The sequence below is a fragment of the Saccopteryx leptura genome, chromosome 4, assembly GCF_036850995.1.
Source record: "Saccopteryx leptura isolate mSacLep1 chromosome 4, mSacLep1_pri_phased_curated, whole genome shotgun sequence".
Lineage (NCBI taxonomy): Eukaryota > Metazoa > Chordata > Mammalia > Chiroptera > Emballonuridae > Saccopteryx > Saccopteryx leptura.
Window position 1 is genome coordinate 211,259,330 of NC_089506.1, and position 13,715 is coordinate 211,273,044.

Sequence of the window (13,715 nt, forward strand, 5' to 3'; positions counted from 1 at the left end):
ATGCATCTTAGTAAACAACTATTTCACCCTGGCCAGGTGTAGATGGAGCATCTTCCTGGCACACCAAGGTTGCAGGTTTGATTCCAACTCAGGGCAATATGAGAGACAGGTAATGAGTGCACAACTAAGTGAAACAACTAAATGGAATGAGTTGATGCTTCTCTCTCTCCTTTCCCTCTTCCACCCCTCTAAAATCAATGGGAAAAATTTTAAATAACCATTTCATGGGCAGATAACTAGACCTAAGGAATTTGTTGTTGGCACCAAAGTTGGCTTCATCCATCCCTCTTTTACCAAAATTCTGATTGTCTTTCTTTTTTTGGTGTCATAGTTTAAAATAAGACTACATCTTTATTTATTTATTTATTTATTTATTTATTTATTTATTATTTTAGTGTTTAATAGAGAGAGAGAGAGAGGAATATACAGGGACAAACAGGAAGGGAGAGAGATGAGAAGCATCAATTCTTCATTGTGACACCTTAGTTATTCGGATTACTTGCTTACATGTGCCTTGGCTGTGAAGCTCCAGCCGAGCCAGTGACCCCTTGCTCAATCCAGCATCTTGGGCTTCAAGCCAGCAACCATGAGGTCATGTCTATGATCCCATGCTCAAGCTGGTAAACCCATGCTCAAGCTGGCAACCTTGGGGCTTCAAACCTGGGTCCTCAGCATCCCAGGCAGATGCTCTATTCAATGTGCCACCGCCTGGTCAGGCTATATCCTTTTTTTCTTTTTCTCTTTGGGCGTGAGTGCAAGAAAGACAGGGGGGGGGGGCCTGACCAGGCGGTGGCGCAGTGGATAGAGCGTGGGACTGGGATGCGGAAGACCCAGGTTCAAGACCCTGAGGTCGCCAGCTTGAGTGCGGGCTCATCTGGTTTGAGAAAAAGTCCACCAGCTTGGACCCAAGGTTACTGGCTTGAGCAAGGGGTTACTCGGTCTGCTGAAGGCCCATGGTCAAGGCACATATGAGAAAGCAATCAATGAACAACTAAGATGTCACAACGAAAAACTAATGATTGATGCTTCTCATCTCTCTCCGTTCCTGTCTGTCCTTATCTATCCCTCTCTCTGACTCTCTCTCTCTGTCTCTGGAAAGAAAGAAAGAAAGAGAAAGAAAGAAAGAAAGAAAGAAAGAAAGAAAGAAAGAAAGAAAGAAAGAAAGAAAGAAAGAAAGAAAGAGAGAGGAAGAAAGAGGGGGAAGAAGGGGGAGAGAGATATGAAGCGTTAACTTCTAGTTGTGGCACTTTATTTTATTTAGATTTTATTTATTGATTTTTGGAGAGAAGGGAGAGAAAGAGAGAGAAGAGAAAAAGAATAAGAGGAGGGAGAAGCAGGAAGCATCTTCTCATAGTAGTTACTTACTGTATGTGCCTTGACCGGGAAAGTCCAGGGATTCAAACTGGTGACCTCAGCATTCTAGGTCAACACTTTATCCACTGTGCCACCACAAGTCAGCAGCGGCACTCTAGTCATTCTTTGATGGCTTCTAATATGTGCCATGATGGGGGGGGCTCCATCTGAGCCACTGACCCCCTTGACCCCCTTGCTCAAGCCAGTGTCTATGGGGTCATGTTGAAGATCCCACACTTAAGCTGATGATCTTGGGGTTTCAAACCTGGGACTTCAGCATCCCAGGTCGACACTCTATCCACAACCTGATAAGCTCAGGCCTCAGTTCTTCTTTTTTTTTTTTTTTTTTTTTTGTATTTTTCTGAAGTGAGAAGTGGGGAAGCAGTTAGACTCCTGCATGCACCTGACCAGGATCCACCTGGCATACCCACCAGGGGACGATGCTCTGCCCAACTGGGGTGTTGCTCTGTTGAGGTCAGAGCCATTCTAGCACCTGAGGTGGAGGCCATGGAGCTGTCCTCAGCGCCTGGACCAACTTTGCTCCAGTAGAGCCTTGGCTGCAGGAGGGGAAGAGAAAGATAGAGAAGAAGGAGAGGGGGAAGGGTTGAGAAGCAGATGGGCGCTTCTCCTATGTGCCCTGGCTGGGAATCGAACCTGGGACTTCCACATGCCGGGCCAACGCTCTACCGCTGAGCCAACCAGCCAGGGCAAGCCGCAGTTCTTGATTGTTATTAATCATTCTTGGAAATAGGCCCTATGATATCTAAATCATCTGCCATGTACCAAACTAACCAGACATCCTCATATTGCTGGCATTTGACCCCCTTTTTATAGACTGCCTTTTAGTGTTGAGAGGTGCCTTTCAGGATCCTTAGAGACATTGAAGTGGAATTACTAGCAGCATAAAGAAACAAAACTGGGCCTGACCAGGAGGTGGCGCAGTGGACAGAGCATCGGACTGGGATGCAGAGGACCCAGGTTCAAGACCCCGAGGTCGCCAGCTTGAGCGTGGGCTCATCTGGTTTGAGCAAAAGCTCAAGGTCGCTGGCTCGAGCAAGGGGTTACTCGGTCTGCTGAAGGCCCACGGTCAAGGCACATATGAGAAAGCAATCAATGAACAACTAGGTCTCGCAACGAAAAACTGATGATTGATACTTCTCATCTCTCTCCATTCCTGTCTATCTGTCCCTGTCTATCCCTCTCTCTGACTCTCTCTCTGTCCCTGTAAAAAATAAAAAAATTAAAATTAAAAAAATAATAATAAAAGAAACAAAACTGGTAACTCTTAGGCTCATGGAATGGAAGGAATCTTAGATGTCAGTGCAACTTTGTAATTCATGAAGTGATTTATTCTGCTTAAGTTTGCTGCGGCCTTAGAGCTCTGAACTCTACTAGAATCACTCTCTCCAACCAGAATGGGAACAGGTGAGTGGTCACTCTCTGGGTCTCCATGTCCTTTTGGCCCTTCCTTTTCCCTTGCTGTAGAGCTATAGAGCTCACATTGGTCACTGTGGAAATGGGAAGATGATACTCTCCAACTATGCTCATGCCAGCCTCCAGTTTGTAGAAACAGTCACATGATCCAGCACAGCCAGGTCATGGCTTCTCCCTCTTCTGGGAGAGAAGGCCAGGGGTCACAAACCTAGGTGCCAGGGCCAGGCAGAGAAAAAAGCATAAGGGTGGAGTGACCATGTATAAGATAAGAGGGGCTTGACCAGGCGGTGGTGCAGTGGATAGAGCGTAGGACTGGGATGCCAAGGACCCAGGTTCGAGACCCCGAGGTCACCAGCTTGAGCGCGGGCTCATCTGGTTTGAGCAAAAAGCTCACCAGCTTGGACCCAAGGTTGCTGGCTCGAGCAAGGGGTTACTCAGTCTGTTGAAGGCCCGCGGTCAAGGCACATATGAGAAAGCAATCAATGAACAACTAAGGCAGGGGTCTCAAACTTGCGGCCCGCGGGCTGCATGCGGCCCGCCGAACAATTTTGTGCGGCCTGCAGACTAATCCACGAAGTTCAAAATATTTTGGATGAAATTAAGTAAGCCTAGGGGCCTACTTGTATTTTTCATTTCTCTAGCATCCTAGCTAGATATTAGCTTAGTTAACAGCAGTTGTGATGCGAACTACAGTTTCTGGTCGTTTTGTGACACTGAGTAAACTGCATGTACGATTGTGCTTGTTGTACTGATTTTTTTTTTGTTTTCAACTGCAGTGAGAAAAGTGTTGCGTAACAGTTGCCTTTTGTAGACCTAGTGTGGCCCGCCGAACGGCTGTGATCTTGCTCTGCGGCCCACATGCTGAGTTGAGTTTGAGACCCCTGAACTAAGGTGTCGCAATGTGCAACCAAAAACTAATGATTGATGCTTCTCATCTCTCCGTTTCTGTTTGTCCCTGTCTGACTCTCTCTGTCTCTGTGTAAAAAAAAATAAATAAGAGGTACCAGTGGGACTGCAGTAATTGGGAAAGCATACTTTAAAGGTGATAGGTGCTTCTCAGCTCTCCCCATTTTAGTCATGTGGGGCTATGGATCCACCATTGCCAAAATCTTTGTGGTTCAGAAAAAGCTGAAATCCAAACTTTTAGGAAATGTCTCCATTTTTAAAAAAAATTTTTATTTGTTGATTTTAGTGAGAGGGGCAGGGAGAGAGAGAGAGAGAGAGAGAGAGAGAGAGGGGAAGAGGAAAAGCATTAACACATAGTTGTGTCACCTTAGTTGTTCATTGATTGCTTCTCATACATGCCTTGACCAGGGGGCTCAAGCTGAGCCAGTGACACCTAGCTCATGCCAGCGACCTTTGGCTCAAGCCAGCAACCTTGGGATCATGTAGATCAGTGGTAGTCAACCTGGTCCCTACCGCCCACTAGTGGGTGTTCCAGCTTTCATGGTGGGCGGTAGCGAAGCAACCAAAGTATAACTAGAAAGATAGATTTAACTATAGGAAGTTGTTTTATAAAGATTTATTCTGCCAAACTTAGCGAAAATCCAACATAAAGTACTTGGTAAATAATTATTATTATATGCGTTAACTTGCTGTAACTCTGCTTTATAAATTTTATAAAGTAAAGCTATTTCCCTACTTTATAAATCACCATTACTGTGGAACCGGTGGGCAGTTAGAAAATTTTACTACTAACAGAGATACAAAAGTGGGCGGTAGGTATAAAAAGGTTGACTACCCCTGATGTAGATGATCCCACACTCAAGCCGGCAAGCCTGCGCTCAAGCAGGATGAGCCCACACTCACGCCAGCAACCTCAAGTTTTCAAACCTGTGTCCTCAGCGTCCCAGGTCAACACTCTATCCACTGTGCCCCACCAGTCAGGCTCAATAATTAAAATTAAAATAAATAAATATATATATATATCTGTTGCAAAGCACTGTCACTGTCAACACTACTGAACTGTATACTTTATTTTTTTTTAAATTTTTAAGACTTTATTTATATATTTTAGAGAGAAGAGAGAGAGAAAGAGAGAAGGGGGGAGGAACAGGAAGCATCAACTCCCATATGTGCCTTGACCAGGCAAGCTCAGGGTTTCGAACCAGTAACCTCAGTGTTCTAGATCGACGCTTTATTCACTGCTCCACCACAGGTCAGGCTTATTTTTTTAAAAAGCATACTTTATTGATTTTAGTGAGACAGGAAGGGAGGGGGAGAGAGAGACAGACAGACAGGAATATCAGTCTGTTCCTCTATGTGCCCTGACTGGGGATCAAACCTGCAGTCTTCCTGGTTCCAGACTATTTTAACCAACCAAACTATCTGGCTAGGGCTGAACTGTGCGCTTTAAAATGGTGAAGTTTGTTACATGTTTTTACTACAGGTGAAAAAATAAATAAGCAATATCTGCAGTAATTGAACACCACAACCAATTCAAGACTGCATTAATGGTGCCTTTTTGACTGATATGTGGTGGTGCAGTGGATAAAGTGTCAACCTGGAACGCTGAGGTTGCCAGTTTGAAACCCTGGGATTGAATGGTCAAGGCACATGCAAGAAGCAACTACTATGAGTTGATGCTTTCCACTCCTCCCTGATTTTCTCTCTTTATCCTCTCTCTAAAATCAATAAACAAATATATATATATATATATATATTTTTTTTACAGAGACAGAGAGAGAGTCGTCAGAGAGATGGATAGATAGGGACAGACAGACAGGAATGGAAAGAGATGAGAAGCATCAATTATTAGTTTTTCATTGCGCATTGCAACACCTTAGTTGTTCATTGATTGCTTTCTCATACATGCCTTGACCGCGGGCCTTCAGCAGACTGAGTAACCACTTGCTGGAGCCAGCGTCCTTGGGTTCGAGCTAGCTGGCGAGCTCGGGGTCTCGAACCTGGGTCCTCTGCATCCCAGTCCAACGCTCTATCCACTGCGCCACTGCCTGGTCAGGCAACAAATATATTTTTTAAATGGTGCCTTGTCAGCCTGACCAGGTAAGTGGCACAGTGGATAGAACGTTGGACTGGGATGCCAAGGACCCAGGTTCGAAACTTCGAGGTCGCCAGCTTGAGCACGGGCTCATCTGGCTTGAACAAAGCTCACCAGCTTGGACCCAAGGTCGCTGGCTTAAGCAAGGGGTTACTCGGTCTGCTGTAGCTCCCTGGTCAAGGCACATATGAGAAAGCAATCAATGAACTAAAGTGCCACAACGAAAAACTGATGCTTCTCATCTCTCTCCCCTCCTGTCTGTCCCTATCTATCCCTCTGACTCTGTCTCTGTCCAAAATAAACAAATAAAAAAAGAAAGAAAGAAAGAAAGAAAGAAAAAGAAAAAAAGAAGGAAAAGAAAAATGGTGCCTTTTCAGCCTGACCTGTGGTGGCTCAGTGGATAAATCATTGAGGTGGAACGCAGTAGACAGTTTGAAACCCTGGGCTTGCCTGGTCAAGGCACATACGGGAGTTGGTACTTCCTGCTTCTCCCCACCTCTCTCTCTCTCTTGTAAAATGAATAAAGTCTTTTTAAAATGGTGCCTTTTCCAAAGCTGCTGGAATTCAAGTCTGAAGAGTATGTACCATTAGAAAGCTGTACTCTAGTGGCTACCAGGCTGCTCAGAATTCCAAATTCTAGGCTTTAATCAACAATACTGACCTATTTTTAGTAACAAACTCTAGAAATGATCCCTGAAAGTATAGTCTTTGACTTATTTTTAGTTTATGGAGAACATTACTCTTAACTCACTGGTAAATTGCCTCTTTGTCCTCACTCAACTGAAAAGAGAACTTGCATTTTGGCCTCCATCTGTGCCCGTCGCCAGGCCAAGCTTTCAGAATCACCCCGTGCACAGCCTACCTCTCTGAAGCTTTCTTTGCCTGTGGCAGGCCATGCAAAGAGGATTTTCAAGGAATGGCGCTTCCAACCAATTATTCACATTCCTCAGATCAAAGTCCATTTTTCAGACACGCTTGAACAGGTGTTTCGTCTGTTTTCAGACAGAAATATGGGATCACGGAGTCAATTTTTTTTTTTTTTTTTTGGTGACAGAGACAGAGAGAGGGACAAATAGGTACAGACAGACAGGAAGGGAGGATGACAAGCATTAATTTTTTTTTTTTTTTTTTTTGTATTTTTCTGAAGCTGGAAACAGGGAGAGACAGTCAGACAGACTCCCGCATGCGCCCGACCGGGATCCACCGGGCAAGCCCACCAAGGGCGATGCTCTGCCCACCAGGGGGCAATGCTCTGCCCCTCCGGGGCGTCGCTCTGTCGTGACCAGAGCCACTCTAGCGCCTGGGGCAGAGGCCAAGGAGCCATCCCCAGTGACTGGGCCATCTTTGCTCCAATGGAGCCTCGGCTGCGGGAGGGGAAGAGAGAGACAGAAAGGAAGGAGAGGGGGAGGGGTGGAAAAGCAGATGGGCGCTTCTCCTGTGTGCCCTGGTCGGGAATCGAACCCGGGACTTCTGCACGCCAGGCCGACGCTCTACCACTGAGCCAACCGGCCAGGGCCAAGCATTAATTTTTTGTTGGTGTACCTCCTTAGTTGTTCATTGATTGCTTTCTCATATGTGCCTTGATGGGGGCTACAGCAGAACAAGTGACCCCATGCTCAAGCCAGCAACCTTGATCTTCAAGCCAGCAACCATGGGGTCATGTCTATGATCCCACACTCAAGCCAGCGACCCCACACTCATGTTGGTGAGCCCTCGCTCAAGCCAGATTAGCCTGCGCTCAAGCTGGCTATCTCAGGGTTTCGAACCTGGGTCCTCTGCATCCCAGTCTGAAGTTCTATCCATTGAGTAACCGCCTGGCAGGCTCAGGGAGTCAATTTTTTTTTTCTTTTCATTTTTCTGAAGCTGGAAACAGGGAGAGACAGTCAGACAGACTCCCGCATGCGCCCGACCGGGATCCACCCGGCACGCCCACCAGGGGCGATGCTCTGCCCACCAGGGGGCGATGCTCTGCCCATCCTGGGCGTCGCCATGTTGCGACCAGAGCCACTCTAGCGCCTGGGGCAGAGGCCAAGGAGCCATCCCCAGCGCCCGGGCCATCTTTGCTCCAATGGAGCCTTGGCTACGGGAGGGGAAGAGAGAGACAGAGAGGAAAGCGCGGCGGAGGGGTGGAGAAGCAAATGGGCACTTCTCCTGTGTGCCCTGGCCGGGAATCGAACCTGGGCCCTCCGCACGTTAGGCCGACGCTCTACCACTGAGCCAACCGGCCAGGGCTCAGGGAGTCAATTTTTAAAGGACGAGAAATTCTTGTGCAAGTAAAGGCCCCAAGTGAAATGAACCCACTCTCTTTTCTGCTGAGTTGCCCCTGGACTAAGCAAGCAGCGCAGGTAGGGCATATTTGCTATTTAATGCATTCTCCATGGCCCTTATCTTTCGCCCTTTCAGCTTACTGTAAATGATAAACTTATTTCCTCAGAGGAGTCCTGCCTCACGGCGTGCCCAAGTCCTGCAGCCAAGATATAGCCAAGTAACGGGATGCTGAAAGCTCCACCCTTCCCGCAGACACCACCTGGCCCAAGCAGGGTGGGTGAGATGTACTAGAGACTTCGGAGTAGACCTCACGGACAAGGATTTGCGTCAGACCTGGGCTTGCGTTCCCCCGCTTCCATTCACTATGCATGCACTATGCATAGTGCATTCAATATGCCATGCACTATTGCGACCTGGACCAGTGGCCCCTCTCTCCACGACTGCGTTCCCTGTCCCTAAAAGAGAGCTGGCTCATTCCCGTTCACCTCTCCTCCTCAGGAAGGGCGCAGTGCCCCCCCCCCCCCCACTCCCGGAAAGCCTCGGGCGGCCGGGTAAATCCCTGCATACAAAATCTCAGCGGATGCCCCTAGCCCCCACGCACGCACCGCTCGGCCGCGGGCGGACAGCACACTGCACGTGACCCCCTCACTCGCGTCGCTGGCTCCTTCGCCAACCCCGCCTGGCTTCGCAGGGCGATGGAGCAGCGATTGGCTGGGGGGCGGGGCCGACGGCGAGCGCGCGGAGGGAGAGGAGCCAGGGTCTGCGCCCAGAGGGCCGGAGCGGCCTGCGATTGGCCGGGGTGTGTCGGGGCGTGGTCGAGGGCGGTGGGCCGCGGGTGGGGCCGGAGCCCGCGGGAGGAGCCGGAGATTGCGGGCGTCGCGGCTGTTCGCGGTGCACCTGAGAGCCGACGCCCTGGTCTTGGAAGACGGGCTCGCCGCCGTCCTAGCCGCCATGAGCCGCTTCAAGGTGTCCAAGTTCAGGCACACAGAGGTCCGGCTGCCGCGCCGTGAGGTGAGCTTGGCCCGTGGGTCCCGCTTTCCTTTCCCCTCCCCGGACCCCACGCGCGGATCCCGGAGTCCGTCTGTCCCAGGGCGACCCCTTCAGGTCCGGGATCGACGTTCGGGCCGCCCCGTCGCCGTCCGGCAGGCGACGCTCTCTGGCCGCGCGCTTAGCCCCGCGGTTGGTCGGCCCGCCCGTCTGGCTCCAGGACCCCTGAGGTGGCGCAGCCCACCCGGCCCGCCGAGGCCTGGAGCCCGCGAGGCTGCCTGCTTCCGGTCGGCCTCGCAGGGGAGCCGCGGCTCCACCGCTGCGGGCGCCGGCTCCTTCTCCCTGCTGCTCCGATCGCTCTTGCCGGGGCTGGGGTGTGGGAGAAGATGCCGCTTTCTGCCCCGGGCCTTGGCGAGTCCGGCGGTGTCAGCTGGCGTGGGGGAGCCGCTCGTCCAGAAGCTCGCCTCTCCCCCGGGTTTCCGCCGGCACTTCCTCTCGCGGCTGGCGCAAGCTCTTCCCTTACTCGGGGAGATGCTGTAGGGGTTGGGTGGGGCCTGGGGAAGCCTGAGGAAGTGGAGCCCAGAGTAATGGGGGGCTCCTCGGGCCCCTGAAAGGCAGCCGGCCTGAAGAGGAGTGTGCTATCCCTGGTCAGCCGCTCCCCGTGTGATTTGGAGGGCCTGGGAGTGTCCTCCAGTAAGTGAGCCTAGGAACTGACCCTGTCTAGTGATTTTATCAGGGGCCAACGCACATCGGTGCAGCCTGGGGAAGAAGCCCTGTTTTCATCCTCTGGACGGTGTTCTCTCTGCATGCACTTCCCATGTGCTGTGTCCAGCTGCTACAGCCACAGTAGTGAAGCGAACAGTACTTTCCTTCCTCTGTGGTACTTGCAGCTTTACGAGGGAGGCATGCACGGGCATTGCAAGCAGATAGGCATGCACGGGCATTGCAAGTTTTAATAAATGCCCTCAATAACAGGGACAAGGTGCTGGGATGGAGATGGATAGTGAGGTGGGATTAATCTCACCAGGGTGGTCAGGGCAGGCTGCTGGAAGGAAGTGGCATTTAAGCTGAGGCCAGAAGGGTGAGAAGCAGCCAGCTAGAAGAAGAGCGGGGTGGGAAAGTGCCTGGTGGAGGAACGGAAAGTGGGCCATGGTGGATGAAAGGTAGTGATGGGGAAGCACCGTGTCCAATGAATGAGTCCACAGTGATCTTGCAGAATCTCACGGCCACAGGAAGAAGTTGGCTTTAATTCTGAGTGCAGTGAGCAGCAAGGAAAGGAGATGGGGTGGGGTGGGGGGAGAGTTGCTCATATTTGCATTGAGATCATTTCTCTGAGTGCAGTAAGTATGCTTGGAGTGGTTGAAGTGTCCTTGAGAGGACCTGAGGCTTGTTTCTATGTGGTTCTCAGTCCAGCAAGGTAAATAGACAGGCATAGAAACATGGATTACAGAGAGAATTTAAAATCGTTTATGTTAGGGAGATTGGGAGAACAGGTGATCTCTTCTTCTTTTAAAGCTATTTCCTGTTACTGTTGTACCATAAACATGAATCAGGAAGGGAAAATGATGATGATAATGTTCTATCCGAGATAAGTGAACACAGAGAATGAAACTTAAGTGGTGGAGGTGGTTTCTGGATCAGTGTGAGTGGGTGGGCTGGGAAATGTGAGTGCTTAATTGTTGGGTGGCAGGAAATACGCTTTGATAGTAACAGAAAACAACATGTAGACCTTGCTGATCTTAGTTTCAGAAAAAGTGCTCCTCTGCTTCTCCAGGTATGGGGGATGTTAACATTATTATCTTTTCATGGCTGTGTGTCATTCACTCATCTGTGGGGTTTCTTGGAAAGGCCTTGATTTTACCCTTCTTTAGGCTTCGGTTTCTCCTGGTGTTTGGAGGAGACCCCGGGACTCAGGTGGAGGTCTTAAGCAGTAGTACAGTTGAGGAAGTTGAATCTGTCCTCGCTCAATGTGTTGGCTTCTCCTTTCAATGCTTCTGTCACTTTTTTTTTATTTTTTTATTTATTCATTTTAGAGAGGAGAGGGAGAGACAGAGAGAGAGAGAGAGAGAGAGAGAGAGAGAGAGGAGAGACGAGACAGAGAGAGAGAAAGGGGGAGGAGCTGGAAATATCAACTCCCATATGTGCCTTGACCAGGCAAGCCCAGGGTTTCGAACTGGCGACCTCAGTATTTCCAGGTCGACGCTTTATCCACTGTGCTACCACAGGTCAGATATGCTTCTGTCACTTTTAAAAGACACAATGTAGCCTGACCAGGCTGTGGCATAGTGGATAAAGCATCAGACTGGGACACAGAGGACCCAGGTTCAAAACCCTGAGGTTGCTGGCTTGAGTGCAGGCTTGCCAGCTTGAGCGTGGGATCACAGATGGGACCCTACGGTTGTTGGCTTGAGCCCAAAGGTCTCTGGCTTGAAGTCCAAGGTCACTGGCTTGAGCCCAAGGTCACTGGCTTGAGTCCAAGGTCACTGGCTTGAGTCCAAGGTTGCTGGCTTGAGCAAGGTGTCACTCTGCTCTGCTGTATCCTCTTAGTCAAGCCACATATGAGAAAGCAATCAATGAACAACGAAGGAGCTGCAACGAAGAATTGATGCTTCTCATCTCTTTCCCTTCCTGTCTGTCCCTATCTTTTCCCCTCTTTCCCTCTTCTGTCACATACACACACAAAAAAGAATGCACACAAGTGGGTGAACAGCTGCCCAACTAGCCCTTTGACTTCATTCAGCCTGAGCTGAATGAAGCTTCCTCTCCCTTATTGGAGAACTGATTTAATAAGCAAATCTGGACGTTTTATGACTTCGACTATCCTTTCAAGAACACTAACATTTTATAAGGAACTACACAAATAGGTCAGGGCTTGATCTAAAGGGATGCATCTTGGCCTGACCTGTGGTGGCGCAGTGGATAAAGCGTCGACCTGGAATGCTGAGGTTGCCGGTTCAAAACCCTGGGCCTGCCCGGTCAAGGCACATATGGGAGTTGATGCTTCCTGCTCCTCCCCCCCCTTCTCTTTCTCTCTCACTCTCTCTCTCTTCTCTTAAAATGAATAAATTAAAAAAAATTTTTTTTTTTGTATTTTTCTGAAGCTGGAAACGGGGAGAGACAGTCAGACAGACTCCCGCATGCGCCCGACCAGGATCCACCTGGCACGCCCACCAGGGGACGACGCTCTGCCCACCAGGGGGCAACGCTGTGCCCACCGGGGGGCGTTGCTCTGTTGCAACCAGAGCCATTCTAGTGCCTGAGGTAGAGGCCATGGAGCCATCCTCAGTGCCCAGGCATCCAATAGAGCCTCGGCTGCGGGAGGGGAAGAAAGAGACAGACAGGAAGGAGAGGGGGAGGGATGGGCGCTTCTCCTGTGTGCCCTGGCCGGGAATCAAACCCGGGACTTCTGCACTCCAGGCCGACGCTCTACCACTGAGCCAACCGGCTAGGGCAATAAAAAATTTTTTTTAAGGGATGCGTCTTGTTTTAGGCACTTGCAAAGCCCTGGTCTTAAGGGTTCTTTTTCTTTATTTTTAGGCCTGGATCATTGACATTCGAGCAGGAACGATCCCCTCTTATGGGAACCATATCAAATCCAGCTGCAGCTTGATTGCATTCAACTCTGACCGTACAGGTAGGGAAGTGGACTTAGGTGTGGAGATTCAGACATTGTCATCCAAATAAGGTTGAACAGAAGGGTAGACTCATTGCAGACTAGAGGTTTGGAGGGGCCTCTTGGAGCTCAGAGGTCAGCATCTTGCAGGGTCTCAGATCCCTGCAAACTGGTCACCATGCCTTAATCAGGTTGGTTTTGGTTAGAATGTCAGTGTATACTTTGTATAAACCTCGTTAGCTGAGGTCTTAAAGAGCATGGTCAGGAGGGTGGGGAGGAGGCTGTCGCCTTAGTTTTCAGTTGTCCCCATATGCTATTCACTCCTTGTCTGGGGGCTTAGGGGTAGCTGGGATCAATAGAAATACAAAAATTTATAAAGCTCCTGTGTTAGTTGGGACTCTTTTGGTTGCCAGTGATAACTCAAACCTCAAACAGACTTAAGCAAAAATATCTTTTTTTTTTTTTTTTTTTTTTCTTAGCAAAACAGAGAGAGACAGACAGACAAGAAGGGGGAGAGATGAGAAGCATCAATTCTTCTTTGCGGCTGCTTAGTCTCCTTAGTTGTTCATTGATTAATTTCCCACATGTGCCTTGACCAGGGGGCTGTAGCTGACTGAGTAACCCCTTGCTCAAGCCAGCGACCTTGGGCTCAAGCCAGCAACCTTGGGCTTCAAGCTAGCAACCTTTGTGGGTTAAGCCAGCGACCATGGGGGTCATGTCTTTGATCCCACACTGAAGCCAACGACCTTGTGGTTTCAGACCTGGATCCTCAGCATCCCAGGCTGATGCTGTATACACTGTGCCACTGCCTGGTCAGGCCAAAGATAGCATCTTTTTGGCTCGTATATCTAAGAAATCCAGGGGCTTCAGGCTGAGCTATATTCAGAGGCTCATACATGCTGTTGGCCCTGGCTTTTCTCTCTCCTGCCTTAAGGTGATGGCTTTTTTTTCCAGGCAAATCTAGTAAAGTGACAGCTGCTGGCACCTTATGACCCACAGTGCCAGAAAGAGTCTCTTTCCTCAGTCTTTTTTTTTTTAAGTGAGAGGCAGGAAGGCAGA

The 13,715-nt window shown here is 49.6% G+C and overlaps 1 protein-coding gene, 1 non-coding gene and 1 pseudogene across 5 annotated transcripts in view; 1 reads left to right on the forward strand and 2 right to left on the reverse strand.

Moving 5' to 3' along the window:
• Positions 1-6,409: 6,409 nt before the first annotated feature.
• LOC136404578 (small nucleolar RNA U3) lies at positions 6,410-6,497 on the reverse strand (annotated as a pseudogene).
• Positions 6,498-7,944: 1,447 nt separating this feature from the next.
• TRNAV-AAC (transfer RNA valine (anticodon AAC)) lies at positions 7,945-8,020 on the reverse strand. Its single transcript has one exon. It is a non-coding gene; the product is annotated as a tRNA-Val (tRNA).
• Positions 8,021-8,881: 861 nt separating this feature from the next.
• LOC136403683 (mitochondrial import inner membrane translocase subunit TIM16) overlaps positions 8,882-13,715 on the forward strand; it is an 82,497-nt gene continuing 77,663 nt past the window's right edge. For 3 of the 4 annotated variants that reach the window (XM_066382712.1, XM_066382710.1, XM_066382711.1), the window contains exons 1-2: positions 8,883-9,067; positions 12,581-12,677. In XM_066382712.1, the coding sequence (XP_066238809.1) occupies positions 9,008-9,067; positions 12,581-12,677 (157 nt within the window). In that variant the 5' untranslated portion in view covers positions 8,883-9,007. Of the gene's footprint in view, positions 9,068-12,580; positions 12,678-13,715 lie in introns of all 4 variants that reach the window. The other variant, XM_066382713.1, reaches the window with a different exon arrangement.